Here is an 18,840-nt window from a genome sequence, read left to right as displayed (position 1 = left end):
GGTGCAGAAGAGAGAGCTCCCATGATCAACTCCCTGCCTGAGAACAACGAGGGGGAGAGCGTTTTGTCCGACATCACTGTTCTGTAATTCACACGGGCAGATGAAACGATGCAGTCTACCATTCATTGTCAATGGAAGCCTGCGACGTGAAGCTACGAAGCAGCTATATGACGCATGAAGCTGCCTCACATTATGCTGTGATGCGTTTTTGCATTGTTTTCATCTGACCGTGTGAACATACCATAAGGATCGTAGTATATTCTCTGACGTCAGATAAGGCACAGTGGTGGCGACGGCATCCATTTCTCTAGTCTACACCAATCAGAGGGTTGCAAAATCACTGAACCACAACGAAATGGTTCAAATTATATATATATACTGTATACTTTGAAGGGTTAAAGTGGGTGAAGGAACATTACACCCCTTTTCTTAAATAACTGGTCCTGGTGCATGGTGGTATGGGACCATTTCATTTGCCATATAGCCACATTTTCCTATCCATACACCGTCCACCTCTGAGACACAGTGTGTAGACAGAAATGACACCATCCCATAGTGATGATAATTAGTTAGAACAAATGTGCCTAGGTTGTATATACAAGATGATTTAGAAAACAGTAAAATGCGCCTTTGGATCTCATTTCAACTGGGGGAGAAAATCAGTTTGAGGCACAACATGCATGTTGTTGCTGGGGCACAAATTATTATCTTTTGTGGTGCAAAAACGTAACACTTTTCAATGCTTTGCTTTTAGTACCCATGGATGTGGTCTTCCTAGACTAGACATTAGGCAGCTTGATGTACAGTACCAGTACTGTACACCGGACATGATGCTTGAATTTCACGAAATTTCACATTTTCTTGAGAGTCTTTGGTACGACTCTGCTGTGGATTCCTTCAAATCTCAGGGCGAGACCACTGAACTGGCAACAAAGAATGATTGAAGTCACCCTTTTCACTGAACGGTTGATGTCCCTATACTTCTACGGCCCATTTCTCCTCCTCGGATGTCCTCTGTCTAGAAAAGTGAAGTCTATCGAATGAGGATTGTATGAACCTCGCCCAAACTTTGTATGATCATTGCCAAAACGTTAATTGTTCAAAAAGGTTGTCAAACTCATGTAGGCTATACTCCACAGATGGCAATGAAAGGATGCATATTCTAATTTAGAAATCAGGGAAGCTAAATGGTGATAGACTTAATTCCAAAACCCTTGTTTACATAAAAAATATCACAAAGCTGTATATTATAAAATGTTGTGTTTTTCTACTGTTACTATGCTTGCTTTGATTAACCTTACAATAAAAAAAAAATATATATATATATCTTAATTATTTCTATTATTACCATATAACACAATGGCAAGACAAACCCCAAATCAAGGTCCATCATCTGTATAGCCTGATGAATATACGGTACAAATTCTATATACTCTGATGAATTGAAAATGGCGGACCCTGATGTAAACAAGTCTTAGTGCCTTTTCTGGTTTTATCCTCATTTTATCCAGTTTTTGTATTGTCCCGTTTCGTTTGAACTGTACCCATTTTATGTGAATAGAATTTTCAATTAATCAGCCTAGCCCTGGCCTAGACAGACAGATGTAGATGCAGTAATACTGGTCAACCAGTAGGTGTCCTATGAGACCACTTCCAATTGTATGTGCTAGTATACATTGTAACAATCGCCCTTTACTCATGCAAGGCAAATTACTACTAAGGAAAAATTAAGCAGGATCGTAGGGTTATAGTCCGAATTCTTTATATAGAGATGCTAAGACATAGCAATTGACAGAATCAAAAGTAGACAGTACACTTCATGGTAACGCCTCTCCCTGTCTCTTTCCCTATCAAATAAAATAAACAGGCACACAAACTTAAACCAACAATCAATAATTATTTCCCAAGCCCCCCCCCCCAAAGTCAGCAGAGAATAAAGTCCGCGTCCGTCGTCCCCCTCAATTGAGGCGCGCGCACGCGAGTGTACAACTGTTCCAACACAACGGAAAGTTCCTCTGTTCAAAAACGGTCCAATGGAAATATGAAAACGCTCGGGGTACCCCTAGGCCGGGGTACCCCGAGCGTAAATATCATATTTATACCCCTATATCATAAATATAGGGGTAACCCCTATATTTATGATCCTTTAAGAACACTTTTGGAACGGTCTCACCGGGTAGCAGTAGACCTGTTAGCCTCCAACCACCGGCAGGTAATCCTCAATTCCAACGCCGATCCCCGACGGCAGCGGCATACGTGATGCCCAATCCGCTGGGCCCGACTGTTCCTTATAACTACTGTGGCTGCAGATACGTTGGTTTAAACATTAAATAGCTGTGTCAATGTAAACGCTATCTGGCGACTGTAGCTTCTCTCCTCCTCTGTGCAGACCTGCACTCTGTTTGTTGTGAGATCTTCCATCCCCGTGTGTCACTTCCTCTACTAGTAACCTTGGGTGGTGACAATCAACCAGTCACTGACAGCTGTCAATCACCCCTGTACCAGACCCGTTACCTTTCACATAATCAATAGAAGATAATAATATTTAAGTACTCAGCATCACACGTTACATTTCTTTACATACCGGTAAACAATAACCTGCATAGATAAAATAAAGCAGAAAAACATTGAAATGTGCTTCGTCACAACATTATATTGCATTAACACAAGTACAAAGGATGGTTAAAATAACGTTTTATTCATTAAAATAACATCTGGACTGCAGCTTTAAATACATGACATGCAGACAATGAATTAAGAAGGCGCAATTTAGCTCCAAATTTAACCATCAGTTACATTATGATGTCATTCAATATGTCCCATTACATTTATCCATGTTCAAGGCAAATCTTTGCTGGTCTAAACAACATATGTATTTTTAATACATTAGGATGTACAAGCCTGATTGTAGACTCAATAGTAATCATACAAGACTGAGGCTTATTCACCTTCTAATCATTTGATTGAGGGAAAATAACTTATCCCTACAATTCAAGGTCCTTCAATGAATAAGCAATTTCCATAAGCAATAACAGACTCCAAATGCTCATTCAGACACCTAGTCGTAATAGCACTGCGATCATCTTTTCCAGTGTCTTGCGTGGGTAGTTAAACAGCAGAGAAAAATATAAAACGCATCAATCTGTGACATATCAAGCAAGAAAACCAAACCCGTAAAAGGTCTTGTGATGCCATCATGCTAGGCCCAGGGTTCATGTTGATTTGACGCCTATATAAATACATTTGTTTTGAAAACCAAAAATACTCTTTTTGATACAAGACCATCTTAAGGTGTCCATTTTAGACAGCTTTATATATATATATACACACACACACACATGTGAATTACAAAAACATATATGAATATGTGAGTGGTTTTGGATGACTGCATCTGTACCAGAGTACCACGTTTCGTGTTATGTCCATAAAAGAAGCATGGGGAACCAATGAAAAAAAAACTAAAAATATTAAATGCATGATCTTTCTGAAAACAATAGATTTTAACCACTTTTCATACCTAATCATATGACAGTGTCATGCGGCAAAAATAGCCAATCTACAAGCTCACAATGACTTTGCAATGGCAACACACAGTGTGAGCTTGAAGATCTCTTTGGAAAACAAATAATAAAAAATAACATTGCCTATGACGACATGCCCAAAATAGGGACGGCAGGTAGAAAGTGGTCTTAACCCATTCTGACCTGAGATCAGATTCATACCAGGTTTCCACTGGACACACACTGGTCTGATTAACCCATTCTGACCTGAGATCAGATTCATACGAGGTTTCCACGGGACACACACTGGTCTGATTAACCCATTCTGACCTGAGATCAGATTCTAAAAATGTCAGTCGTTCTTCGAATTTTTCAAAAATAGCAGACCTACAAGCTCGTATCGCGCCACTCGGTGGCGCGATATGAGCTTGTAGATCTGCTGTTTTTCAATAGATAAAGCATAACATGATGCCAACACCAAAATGGGTGCCCGGTCAGAATGGGTTAAGGGAATACCACTAATACACTGATCCCCCTGGATCAAAATTAACACCACATTATGACAGATGCATTTGGAAAGACGAAGATGAAGACGACAGCTGCAGTGTAAACTAGTTTGGCAGTAGACACGGAATATTCTGCTGGATGAGACAAATATGAAGAAAAGACAACACTCATACATTTTAGATAATGTACAGGTCACATTTCTTCTCCCCTCCAGGAGACATTCGGAATAATAATAATAATAATAATCATTCTCCACATTCTACAAAGTGTGTTTTTATCCAACACCATATTACTCCTACAGGCGACAAATCTTGATTTCAGGCAGAGGAGCCAGAGGATGCATTGAAATCTGAGGTCTGTTTCGATTTTAAGCACCAGTTGTTAACGTTTCCCTTTTCTTTAATTGATACAAACTACTGTGACAAAAATCATAGTAAAACGTCACATGCCTAGGTGGTCGCTGATGACTGCACATGATGTCAGATTGGATTAGACCTTTAGGAAAAAAATAAACCACAGCAAATGTACTGCATTATAACACTGAAAGGAAAGAAAGCCAGGGACAGGCTTTCTTGCATTATTAACCAAGCTATGTTTTACTTCATGGCGCTGCGTGTGAAAATAGTAGATCTGCTACATAATCAACATGACCCTCACAGGAACATTTCTAAATTGATAAGAGAGACTCGCCAGGAAAATAAATACTCAAGTAACCCTTGAATATGACTAAATGTGTTGTAAATGAACAAACTTTTGGCTTTAGTTTAGATTGCTTTGAAGCTGGCTTAAACACAAAGACAACCAGCAAGAAAAACAACAACCTACGAATCACCGTCAGATTATACTTTGTTTGCCCGGCCATGTCATATGACAAAGGACGCACGACACGCCATATTGTCAGCCGACTGAAAATGCGTCCGCTTTGTCATGCGACGGTGTTTACATCAGCGGTTAAGCGATGCACTGCGCGTCAACCTCCGAGGAAGAAAACTCTTCTTGCGGTTCATCTCCGGTGGCCATTCTTCTTCTTGTTCCTCGCCGGCGTCCTGATTGGCTGCGAGGGGACGCCGTTGTCCAGTGGCGTCGACGCGGCAGGGGGAGGAGGAGCGGCCGCCGGCGACGTCGGGGAGAGAGCGTCCGGCTCCGCATCGCCACTGCTGGATTTGAAGTTACCTGCCAGAGAGAACTTCATGGGGCTGGAGGAGTGGACGGGGAGAGGAGGGAGGAAAGACAAGAAGAGATAGTTTTCAGTGGGGCACTGAAAACTATTTAGAGTTGAATGTGGACAAAACAAAAGAACTGGTCATTGAAACAACCCACACTGGACTTAACACACTCCTCATTAATGGTAGAACAGGTTGACAGCTTCACATATCTTGGACTCACACTGGACAATAAACTTGGGTTTGATCAACACATTACATCTATCCAGTCACTCCATGTAATTCGTAAGCTAAGCGGATATCATTATCCGTTGCTCCTCATCTTCTGTTATTTCTGTACAAAAGCATTATCGAACCTGTTCTGTTGTACTGTTCCGCATTTTTCTACACCATACTGCCCATGCCTAACAGGAACAAACTTTTCAGTATTACCCATTTAACCCATTCTGGGCGGGAACCCCTTTTGATGTTTTAAGCATTATGTTATAGTTTAGCTATTGAAAAATAACAGATCTACAAGCTCTATGAGCTTGTAGGTATTTTTTTTAATCGTGAAAATATATTCTATATAATAATAATAATATTCTTTCAGAGCGTACGTTTTTAACTCAAATCTTTGCTTCTGGGAGGATCCCTGGAACTACAATATTTACAGATGTGGGTCGGCGGCCAATTACATATACGTTTTGGGGGTCCTTGACATGAAAAAAGCACTGACATAGAAACATGGGGTTTTCAGAAAACTGTCAGAATTTAGAAGGCATTTGTAGAATCGTTCTCAGGTCTAAATTAAGGGATAAGTTACAAGTTATAAGTTACATTAAACTCACTGTATGCATGTGCATACCCTCTATTGTCTATTGGAACGTCACTAGGTAGGATCCATTACATGTGCGTACTGTTAACATCACAGCGTTACCTTATCGGCGTGCGGGGGCTGCTGTTGTGTCTGCGTACAGGTCGCACTCGGGGCTCAAAGGAGAAGTCTTCCTTCAAACTCTCCAGGACAGACGGTGCCACGTAGGAAAAACCCTGACGGGAAATCAATCATCCTAACTGTCAAATCAGTTCAATAAAATATTATTATTCTTGGGTTTCATTAGATCAGTGGTTCTCAACCAGTGGTCCGGGGACCACCAGTGGTCCTTGAGGGGGGGTTCCAGGTGGTCCCCAGCTAAATGACGGAGAGTTGGTAACCAAATTATAGATCTTTAACTCTTGAGCGTAAAATGAAACGGGTCCATTTGGTTGTTTGAGTGACATTGTTGTTAAACACCTACATTACTTAAATAAAAAGAAGCCTACACAATTAGAGAATGTAGAATACTTGTTTTCTATCATCATTTGACTATCATCTCTCCTATGGTACCACTTCAATACAGCATGGAATTGTGAACAAAATCTTATCCAACGACAACAACATATTCTACGTCTTGCGTCGGAGAGGGTAAATCTCATCAAATGGTGGTCCGTGGCTCAAATGCCGAATAAATAATGGACCTTGATACTGTATGAAAAGGGTTGAAAACCACTGCATTAGATGGTACACAAAGAGATCACGTATTATTTTTGTACGAGGTATTTCTGACATTAGTAGAAAGAAGAGTAAAAAGACAAAGACAGAGCTTTTGGTAAACGTGCGTTTGAGGGGAAAGACTTACGGCGAAGGCGCGCTGTGCACTGTGGCTGAGCGTGGAGTCATCCGGACTGTCCACCGGGGTCTGTCTGGTGAACCTGGTGTCAAACTGACTCACGTCCTCATCTGACTGCTACAGAGAGACGGACCAAGGGACACAGGGGACAGGGAGGGAGGGGATTGGGGTGGTTGAGGACCGAGAGGGGGGTGAGGAGACAAGGAGAGAGTGAGGGCGTGAGGCAGAGACAAAAACTGAATTCCAATACCCAAAATCTCACATAACTAATGTAAGTTATGTGAAGTCCACAAAATGGTCACATATTTCGGCAGGTCACCAATTTCACCATAACACCACCATGCTGGAGTGACCGAGATTGTGGCCGAGATTTGGGGTATTGGAATTTGGCTAAAGACAGTGCGAGAGGCTGTGTCCACTGACCACTGAGGAGTTTTCTCCCCCGTCTGAAAACGCCATGGGCCCTTAGTCTAAAAAACGCTTCCAAACAATCAACTTGAAAATATTTCAGCCCTCAGCAAGCAGATATAAAACGCCACACGTGCGTGAACGCACAAGCTCATACTAAAATCTTGGTGGCCACAGACCCTTTTTGTCTGTGTGTGTGTGTGTGTGTGTGTGTGTGAACAAAACAGCATTATGTACAGATGTTCACTAACAGTGACCACAGTGTAATGATGGCTGGTTCATTACCAACTGGGGCTTGTAAGGCGGCTCCACTCTCCTGTTAAGCAGGTCATCCCAGTTGACGTGTCTGAAGAACGGATGCTTCTGCAAAAGGAAAAGGCCTTTCAGAGACATTCTCATGGAATAAAGAAATGTTTAATCTGATGACTGCAATGTAACGATGATGTTCAGGCATTATCATTGTAAACCTTACATTGGTGCTGTTCCACATTCACATACAGCCAACCAGTTGAAGAATCACATTAGTCGATGCTTTAAATGACATTTGCTTTTATGACATTTCTGAGACCATGCATGTTTATGGAAGATGCTTCTAAACATGTATTCTATTGCATGTTTGATCACTTCAAATACGGTTTAATCTTAAAATAACTACAGAAAATAGCCAAATGTACAAGCTCACAACACGTCACGCTGCTACGTGTTGTGAGCTTGTAGATCTGCGATTTTCGCTATCCAAATGACTGAAATCAGTCATAGCGACCGAGCACTTTTTAATCCATGCGTTGTAGCAGTTTGTTTGTTACCTGGATATCAGCGCAGTCAGCTTTGCTGGAGCCCAGTCTCTGTGCTGCACTCTTCTTCAACAGCTGAAAGATGAGGCGGGGGGCAGAACCAAGACATTATATTTCATTACTTGAAATGTTAACTAAATACAACACCAGGGTGTTACAAGAAAAAAAAACGAACTGAAATGGAATTGTGTTTACAAAATGAACTAACTAAAATCATAGAGAAAATGTTCTTAGTTGTCTTAATTAGAAGATCTACAAGATTCCAGATTTTTGTATTATTTGCTACAATTTATAATTTTAGTGATTCAGTTTTCTTTTTTTTTGCTGTCTTTTGCCTTTTTTTGGTCTATTTGCGGCCGCCTACTACAATTCATACTGTTGTAGCTGGTCATGATTGTGTGGGATGCAATCATGGGAAACACTGGTGTGTGTGTGTGTGTGTGTGTGTGTGTGTGTGTGTGTGTGTGTGTGTGTGTGTGTGTGTGTGTGTGTGAATGAATGAATGAATTAAATTATATTTTCGTGTCTTGTCATTTAAGACCCATCCCTTACGGGATTATAAGACACCAACAACATAAATAAACAATTTCACGTTCACTTCCCACACAGAAGTTACACAATTGATCAAAACAAAAACAGAAATAAAAACATTATCATAAAATAAAATAATACATCACATATAAGTTTTCTTTGTCCTTATGTCCCAAGCTTTCTCTATATATTCTGCCAATGCAAATATCTTTTGTTCGAAAATCCATCTCAGTCGCTCTGCATCACTTAACCACATCAAATCTAAATTTTTACATCTGTTAAATAACTTTTGACGTAGCTCGTGTGTGTGTGTGTGTGTGTGTGTGTGTTCGTGCGTTACAACACCTTCTTGATCATGTCCCTGGCATCGACAGTCAGATACGGAGGCAGGTTGAGTTTACATTTGAGAATCTTATCGATGGTCTTCTTTCTGTTCTCAGCTGTGAAGGGAGGCTGGTGGAGAGACAGCGGGAGAAGAGAGGACAGAAGGAACGACATGTGAAACATGCATGCACAATTTCTGCATGTCAAATTAGTATGTGACCCTACAATGAGTAACATGAGTTAACTTGTACATTTGTGATACCACTTAACCCGTATATAGTACTTCATCATATGGTGTGTAGAGCAAAGATAGCTGATCTCTGATATTTTTCTTACACAATTATTTGAATGTTTTTGCCCCAAATAGCAGTAGCACCGCCAGCTTGAAAGCAGTTAATTAAGACAGATTAATTTTTTTTTCTTTACAAAACATCTCAGCAGCTCTGTTTAACCTCCTGAAATATAATACTTTCTGAAATGTTCCTAGGCCCAGCAGTCATAGAAACATCAAACATGCAGAACCTACATCATCACTGTCTAGTCTTTAGACCCCGACCCCCCCTCCCCCTCTATGTCTCTCTGTCTCACCGATCCAGTCATCATATCATACATCAGGGCTCCCAGGCTCCACCAGTCCACTGATCGGTTATGTCCCGACCTAGTCAGGATCTCTGGAGCCCTGAGAGAGAGAAAAGAGAATGAGGATGATAGGGTAAGAATGGGGTGAAGTGATGGAGAAGTGCATGCGTGCGTTATCACTTACATGTACTCTATGGTGCCACAGAAGGTGTGTGTGTGTGACTTACATGTACTCTATGGTGCCACAGAAGGTGTGTGTGTGACTTACATGTACTCTATGGTGCCACAGAAGGTGTGTGTGTGTGACTTACATGTACTCTATGGTGCCACAGAAGGTGTGTGTGTGACTTACATGTACTCTATGGTGCCACAGAAGGTGTGTGTGTGACTTACATGTACTCTATGGTGCCACAGAAGGTGTGTGTGTGACTTACATGTACTCTATGGTGCCACAGAAGGTGTGTGTGTGACTTACATGTACTCTATGGTGCCACAGAAGGTGTGTGTGACCGCTCCATCATGAATGGATTCTTTACACAGACCAAAGTCTGTCAGCTTGATGTGTCCTTTCAATACAAAACAAAACAAATTGTTATACAAATGTGTCAAATATACACCCGTCGAAGAGAAGGTCGTTTTCCTCAAGAAGGTCAAGAAAATAGACATTTAGGGTACGAGTCATTTTCAACGCAGGCTGCAGCAACTTCAAGCTACACATTGAAGCAGACACTTATCGCTGCGTGACGGGGCTACGAAACAAAATAATACTTTGAGCTACAGATGTGCCGTTTGAGAACGTCACATGTCCTGCCATTGGCAATTCAGTAGAGATTGTCAGTGCGTTGTCAGAACATGTCAGTGAGAAAGGGGAGCAGGGCATTTGCCACGGTGTTATACGTAACATTCTGTTCAGATTCCCTGTTATAGATAAGAGTTCCTCTGCTGGACACTTGGATGTAGAATTAGCAACACTCACACATCAGGGCTTTCACTTCTAGTGATTTTTACTAGCCTAGTTTGCTGGTCGACTAGTTGTTAACTACCTATTATTTAAAAAAGAAATACAAACTATGTACATTGGTGACTATAATCTAGCATTCTAGCTGATCTTGAAACCTACAAAAAAAACTTTTTTTCTTATCAACTAGTACCAATGAGGTCAACTAGTAGTGGATTTACTAGTCTCTCACACACACACACACACACACACACACACATGCGCGCGCGCTTACCCTGGTGGTTGAGCATGATGTTTTCAGGTTTGAGGTCTCTGTAGATGATACCGTTGGAATGGAGGTGACCCAGAGCTAATGTGATCTCTCCTAAATAGAAACTAGACAAACACACACAAACAAACATGTCAATACAAACGTAACAAAACTGTCTGATCGGGACTATTAGATTGAGATTGGTTACGTGACAGAATAAATCACAGAAATGCAAATGAAAAAGGTATCTGAAATGAACAGATGGTAACTCAAGGGTTTATAAACAGCTCGTTACCCACAGCGCTCTGACAGCGCTCTGTCCTGACGTTTATTTTATTTCTCCATATATTTTTTTACAAACGTTTCATTTATCCAGACTCCGTCAATGTCAACACTTTCATCCATTGAAAATGGAAAAGGGGGAAATATAAAACCATCCAATACTGTACATGTCATGGGCAAAGGTCAAATATGTGAAGAATGAAGAGAAGGCTGTCATCAGATGACATGGTTCTAAATTCTAAATGACACATTATGCTGACCTTTAGCATCTGCAAACCTCTGACTTTCAGGACCAGAATGCGTTATTGAGCTCTGCAGTGTTGTTAGCTAAGCTGTCACCTAATACGTCCACGTCGTAGGTGGTGTGCTTCTTTCCCCTCCTGGCTTTGCCCTGGGTTGGCTCCCGCCTCCCATACAAGTTCTGGGTGCCTGACTCAGTCTTTGTCTGTGACCCGTGGACCACATAGTCAGAGGTCCACATTTCTGATGCGGTCCGTCTATGTGACACCTAGTGCCATTCATAGCATTCTTGTATAGACTCCAACCAGGGCTCTTTCCTGTTGTACTGTGATGTCTCAGCCCCGTACAGCAGTACTGACTCCACAGTAGCTATGAACAGCCGCCTCTTAATATTTACACACTAATAACTGTAATGTACATAAGATTTTCCAATGTTAACTACAGCAGTATTCTGCTTACTTTCCAATGTGTAAACAATCCATGTTATCAAAACTTGATAACATATACTGTAGATAACAGGGTAATTCAAGGTGAAGTTTTCTAGAATTGCAACTACCATACCTGGATGATGAAGTTAGTAAATGTCCGACGCTAGTAAATGTCCTGCTTTTACAGTATGTAATCAAACAGTGATTTAGTATCTCAAGGGGAGTGTCCAGAGCAGGCCAGGCTTACCAGGCTGTGTCCTCCATGAAGATACCTTCCTTCTCCAACTGCATGAACAACTCCCCTCCTGACAAACATAATAAACGGATTAGTAACAGCAGCATTTTGTCACTTTCTACCTACAAGGTAGGCACTGTAGTTTCGGAGGAGCAGTGAAATGTATGCACAACAAAGTCTATTCAAGAGAAGTAGAAGTCTCTTACAATCTTGGAAAATAACATAACCACATGAATCCTAGTGTCCCTGTGGGGTGAAGATTCTTATAGATACAGATCTATAAGCTCACGTGTTGTAATGGGGACACGTTGTGAGCTTGTAGATCAGCTATATTCTGCAAAAGATATTTGTAGCAGAATGAGGGTTTAAATGGTTTATTCCACAAAAAACAAGACAAGACTCACATCTCTTTGAATGGGGAGACATCTATATCTAAAAGCTCTTACATTATATTATATATGCATTTCATGACGTATTTAGATAGGAGAGTGTATAGTGACAGGATGTCCTTGCATCTTTAGGAATGCTGGCGAATTGTATATGAAATGGAGTATTAAAATTCATGCTTGTTCGTAATGTATGTGTAATGTATGTATGTATAGTATTAACCACATTCAATAAAAGGCTATAATTAGCAGATTAGCGAGATGATCAAGTCAGTTCAGTTGGTCAGTTTTGCGGACAGCATTGCCTTATACCTCAATTGTTGCTATTCGTCATACGGCTAAGTATATAGGGGCTTAAGTCGTTAAGTGATATTGCTCTGTCTCCTTTTTTTTTTTGTTTTTACTGTCCATGGAGTGACACATGAATTATGTCACTGAAATCCACACGACGACCATTTAAACTTAATTACACAGTACTAGATTCACACAAAAACAACAATGCGGTTCCTTGAAGTGGTCCATCATTGGGGGCAGTGTTTATGCCGATTCCAGAGCGCGGCCTCCGTTTTCATCCACCCGTTTTCAGCCTGTCTGTCTTACCTATCAGACACTCCAAAATGAGGTATAGCTTTCCGCCCGTCTGGAATGCGTACAGCAGGTCCACAATGAACGGATGCCTCACCGTCTCCAGAATCTCCCGTTCCGCGCGCGTATGGGCTGTATCCTTGGCGTTACGCACAATCTTGGCCTGCAGGAGGGCAGATGGAAGAGATGGGGGGGGGGGGGGAGGCAGGTGAGGTGGGACAGAGAGGAAGAGATTCATGGGTGGTTAGATGAGAAAACAGGGGATAAATGGAGGTGTTGGATTCACAGGGGTTAAGGTAAAACGTTAATATAGATAGCTAAAACTAATGACAATGAAACCTACTGTAGATGGGGGAAAAAAAACATTTTAATTGAACTGAAAGAAAAAAAAAACTGATAACAATCTGTTGTGTGATTACCCTAACTAGATTAAACTAAAGAAAATGTCCTTTTAGTATTTTGGTGGATATGAAATTAATCGTGTAAATACATTTTTGCGTGTTTTATTGAGGGTTTTTTTCTGTCCTTTTTAAATCTCACCTATTAAAATATCCAAGGTTACAAATAAACTAACACAAAAGTACATACAAAAAGTAGACGCTACACAGTCAGATCCATCGTGTAAAATTAACCAGAGCGTGTACAAATGGGAACAAATGGTCCTTTTAGTTCCATTTGTACATTCTCTAAGTTAAATGAACACTGCAGATGTTGCTGTAGTGTATACTGTAGTGTGGGTAAGAGAACTAATCATTTTAAAGCCGTCTGTGGTGGTTCTGAAGGAGCAACCTGGAGGCAGTGTGTGTGTGTGTGTGTGTGTGTGTGTGTGTGTGTGTGTGTGTGTGTGTGTGTGTGTGTGTGTGTGATGTACCTTCTTGAGCACTTTCATGGCAAATATTTTGCCCGTTTGGGCACCCTGAACCTTTCGCACCTGGAACACCTGCAGGAACAAACCCAATCAAGGTTTTATGTTAAATTGCCGTGACATTATTGTAACAATGACGGTGTCAGTAAGAGAGCCTCATAGATCACAGTATAAACCTTCCAAGAGGTAATGTTGGCTACCAAAGAGGCAATGACGCAAGGTTGGTGAAGCTAAACATTTTAACCACTTGAACCCCACCCAGCCCATTCTGGGGGGAAACGTCCCCCCAAAAGAATATCAGATACATGCTCACAACGGTCCAAGTACAGTTGTAATTTATTCAAGTCCATTTCATAGGGTTCATGTGGTTAAGTATTCTCATAATGAATGCCAGCTTAAAATGTGTAAATACATGCAACCACACACTCATGCAGCCGTATGTGCACGCACGTGCACACACACCCTACCTTTCCATATCCCCCTGTCCCCAGCACTCTGAGAAGCTCGAAGCAGTCAGGTCCCACTCTCTCACTGTCTCTGTTCACAATATCACTGGTCAACTCCACCTCTTCCGTCTGAACACTGCACGGAGGATGAGATGATCAGAGAAAACCATAACAAAACCACAACGTGTAAAGCAAATGGTATAATACAGTGATCTAATCTTCTAGATGTCACTTACATTTCCGTCTCTGTCTCAGTAAAATCACAGATGTCATCCTACAGATTAGGGCAGGAGAAATTAACCAATGTTAGAACAGGTTTGCAATCGCACCTTTTCACTCAAAAAAGGTGTGGTAGCAGTTCTTCTAGGAGTCAAAAAGCCTGGGGTCAAACGGTCTACATTCCAATATAACATGGTAAAATGTGTGAGTCTACTGGCTAGTAGACTGATACTGTTGAATTGGAAGAAAGCACAGGTTCCGACTCACACTACACTTATGAAAGAAAAATATATTTGCAATTGGAAAAGAAAGTTTGAATTGAGAGGGAGTGAAGAGTGAAGACAGACTTGGAAACCCTTCATTGACTATTTCAATATGTGCACGGTAACCCCTCCTACACAATAGATAGCATAATCAAAATTTTGAAAAATAAATAAATAAAAAGGAACTGAGCGTTTTTTCTTATTTTTTTTAAAATGTAAAGTAGTTTAGTTGATATACCCCTCTAAGAGGGCACAACAACTTGTTGGGAGAGTTTGAGAGCAAGAGTGTCTGTCCTGTTGTCTTTGTTTGTCTGTTACCATCTGTCACTGTTTAATTGTTTTGTTTTTTTCTTTTCCTGTTTATCGCATTTATATACCTTTTTTATTTGTATCTGGAACATTTACATTGCCTGTCAATATTATTTATTCATTTTATATTACTTACTCATTTATCCAGTCAATAATATTCTGAAGTTATGTCAGAAATACAAAAGGCTTAATAAAAACAGTATTAAAAAAGGGGGGGGGGGGGGGGGGAGTGGTTTCACACCTTTTCTGGGGTGAGTGATGCAACTCATGAATGATCTATGTATCAGCCTCTTTCTGAGGTGAGTGAGGCAACTCATGAATAGTCTTTGTATCAGGCTCCATAGCTCAGGGGTTAGAGCACTGGTCTTGTAAACCAGGGGTCGTGAGTTCAAATCTCACTGGGGCCTAACTTTATTTGCTGCCAAAACTGACTGCGATGAGCCTTCAGAGAATCGAAAAGTCCTTGATTTTTATGTGTTGAACTGTCCCTGGTCTATCTTGGTCCCCTTCTCGTCTAGACCATGTCCATTTGCCAAAAAATAGCCAATCTACACGTCTTACACGTACATGTAGTACATCAGTAAATGTTTCCCCGTAATAAGGAAGCCAGGGTTCATAAACTGATTTTCCCTGGCGGGACACAAAAAGGTATCCACCTAGAACTGCTCCTCAGGTGATGTAAAGCTGCATTATGAATCTTGACCATCAGGTGAAAATGTCTAGGTGAGAAATGACATGACCTTTGACGATCTAAATGTCTCAATAAAAGAGCAGGGAGGCAAACCCCAATTGTATAAGTTGTATTAACATACTAGACCATACAGATTTGACAAAATTATATTTTATTCAATAAAAAAGGATGGTATAAATGCATGTAATGGATTTTATGTACATAGGAAAATACCTTGAGTAATTTTACACTTTCACTAGGGTTAGATTAGTTAAGAAAAGGTACCACATTTTTCCTTCCAAATACAGTCTATTTGCAATTTTTGGGAAGCATACTGTGTAGAGATTGCTTGAATCTGCTTTAGTTTCCACAGCACATAGTAGTAAAAATATAAAGGCCTCACTTCCTTTATCTCAACACATGCATGCTTCCCAGTCCCAGCCAGGCACGCATGAGAGATGGGCTGGAACGTCTTTGTCAAAAGGAACTAGACGAGAGAGAGCTCAGAAGTGGGCTACGAACAATGCCATGGACACTGGCACAGGCCACTTTAACGTACACACATATTTAACATATTATATGTTAACAATAACCTAGGAGTAAGACCCTTGTGCGCACACACTGCTCAGCGTCTTCAAGCAAGACCTACAGTCAAACTGTCCTGTTATAATTCCTTTACACACACACGTATACATGTGTGTACATATTGTTAAACATTATACATATTATTCCTTCCCTAATTTCTCTCATGTACAACTAGTACAGTACAACTAGTACAGTACAGTGATGTGGTTGATACAAACCTCTGTATCACTGATATCTTCAGTCTCCAAGTCGATGTCGAACACTCCTGCCATCCTGAAACACAGTCAACTTAATGTCAGCTTTCATTTTTCCCAAGAAGAGACGCAAAGAAGCATTGTCGTCGGTGTGACCGAGCCCTAAGTATAGGGCTGCTGGTCTGGGATAATGCAGAGAGATGCCCAACCTTAGCGAAGTATCGTCAGGGATGGATATGAGGCGAGCTGTCCTTAGGTCGGCGTATTGATCTTGGTTCTTAGCTTAAATCCATCTATGCTCGCGTAGGCACCTATATTTATCAGATCTACAAGCTCATAGCAGGCCACCGAGTGGCGCGCTACGAGCTTGTAGGTCTGCTATTTTTGAAAAATCGATTTTCAGAAAACTGTCAGGATGTAGAAGACATTTTTAGAATCTGATCTCAGGTCAAAATGGGTTAAATCCTTCTCCATCCATTAGTATATTTTACATATAAAGCCCATGTTTTACATGAATGTAATCATATGCCCCTTATTGCCAGGAATCACCACATTACTAAGCTACAAAGTATCTCAATGGAAGTAATGGAACTATACTTTCACCAAGTAGTGCAACTGCATGGCTACTTATTTTTAAAGAGATTTTAGTGTAGCTCAATAGTCAATACTAATATTTTTTTTATGAAGAGTACCGGTATCTATAGCTAGTTAGTTATAGGCACATTTTATAGTAGCTTGAAGCTTAATGGCCAACAGCACTGCAAATGAAGTGAATACAGTCTGAGAATATACAGTCACATGCCGTTCGCATGGTGATCTCATGGAATGCCATCACATGAACATTACTATAAGATTATTGGCGTTCTAGTTTATTAATAAATAAACAAGCAGATGAAAAGTGCAAACAGATGTTATCAGAGCACTGCCCATGGACTTTAAACGAACTTGACATGTCAGATTAAATAACCTGACTCGTTGTCAGAACACATGGCTGCCTAAGATTTTAGACTCTGTATTTTATACATCTACGAGAGTCTAAATCTTAGGCTAATTAGGCAAGACTATAGCTGTCAACCAGTGGTGTAAGTTTTAAAAGTTTAGTTTTTAGTTACTTATAGTAGCCTAGATTTTGAATAATATTACAGAACATACAGTAACCACTTCAGCCCTGCATTTCGGGCATTTGAAAATAGCATTTTTTCTATCTGATCTGCTATTTTCAAAAGATGTTGTTTACATTAATTTACATTTGAAAACATGAACTGGGACATTCTGCATAATGAGTACTTTTACTTGTAAAAAAGAAAAGAAGTAAATTAAAACATGTGAGTATTTTTTCCACCACAGAGTACACCCGATGCTAAACGTGTACCGTGTACGTGTTAGCATAACCCGGTGTCACGTGTCCCAAACAAAAACAACGTGGGAATTATTCTTGTACATTTTACACCTACAACTAATCACTCGCTGACATGCCAGTATGTCAATATATGTTTTCATGTTAACGGTCTCATCTTTTCCGCTCATAAACGTTGCAATAAGCACATCAACTCATTCACTCTCACACTGGTTTGACAGCTAGCAGGCTAATGCTAATGCTAACTGTTATTATTATCCTTGTAATTCATACATTTCTGTACTGATCGATCACAGCCTCGCGACGTCCGATCAGCAATGGTGATCATTGATCATGAATACTTACATCTACATTAAAGGTAATGCCGTTGTTCTCCTTAACATTTTAGCTGGAAATACGTACTCCACAGAGTCCACAGCATAGGAATGAGATTGAGATGTGTGTCAGTGCCACACACACACAGTCACACATACATACAGTCACACACAGCTTGCCTTGTTGTTGGAACTTTAACCTTTAACGTCATCACTTAAGTTGCATGTGTTGTCAAGTGAGGTCCGGGGACCCTCACACAGGCGGTCCCCAGCAACAAGGTACAAGGGTAGTAACTAGTAATTGATTGAATATTCACAAAGAAAAGAAAAATACTAATTTTTCTAATTATTAATCTGTCTTTATACAATTATGAAATACAATTTAATTAAATTAATGCATAATAATTTGAAATAATTAGTAATTGTTTATTTGGGACAATATTAAAACCTCACTTCTATGATTCTAACAGCACATTCAAAACTCTAGGGCTCCATTTTCGTCACTAAACCCCTTATCCCTAAACTTCTTTGCCTTTTTTTACTATTATTTTGCAATAGTTAAAATGGCCAGTCTACAAGCTCACAACGTGTCAATGTAGATTGGCTAGTTGAACTATTCAAAAATGTTTTTCAAAATAGTAAAAAAATAAGTTTAGGGATAAGGGGTTTAGCGGTGACGAAAATGGAGCCCTAGGGCAGCAGGCTCCATCTTGTGCCACCCCTTATCCCTAAACGTATTTGCCAATCTATATCGACATGTTGTGAGCTTGTAGATCAGCTATTTGAACTATTTTAA

At 40.4% G+C, this 18,840-nt stretch overlaps 1 protein-coding gene across 2 annotated transcripts; it reads right to left on the bottom strand.

Moving 5' to 3' along the window:
* Positions 1-4,993: 4,993 nt before the first annotated feature.
* On the bottom strand, positions 4,994-18,213 carry LOC308311135 (ribosomal protein S6 kinase beta-2-like). Of its 2 annotated transcripts, none has more exons than XM_080757680.1 (16): positions 18,076-18,213; positions 16,398-16,452; positions 14,370-14,407; positions 14,155-14,269; positions 13,694-13,762; positions 12,838-12,985; positions 11,864-11,921; positions 10,691-10,791; positions 9,934-10,024; positions 9,468-9,558; positions 8,901-9,008; positions 8,037-8,099; positions 7,516-7,593; positions 6,832-6,939; positions 6,090-6,202; positions 4,994-5,272 (listed from the first exon to the last, which is right to left on the bottom strand). In XM_080757680.1, coding segments are annotated over exons 1-16 (1,500 nt in total). In that variant the 5' UTR covers positions 18,078-18,213; the 3' UTR covers positions 4,994-5,010. The 2 variants fall into 2 exon arrangements, with proteins under 2 accessions (XP_080613806.1, XP_080613807.1); XM_080757681.1 differs by having other exon boundaries at positions 4,994-5,203.
* Between the last annotated feature and the right edge of the window lie 627 nt (positions 18,214-18,840).

This window comes from Protomyctophum bolini, assembly GCF_963924005.1.
Source record: "Protomyctophum bolini genome assembly, chromosome: 3".
In the NCBI taxonomy this organism is placed as follows: Eukaryota; Metazoa; Chordata; class Actinopteri; order Myctophiformes; family Myctophidae; genus Protomyctophum; species Protomyctophum bolini.
The sequence above is the reverse complement of the archived record's forward strand: the minus strand, read 5'-3'. Positions and strand labels throughout refer to the sequence as shown.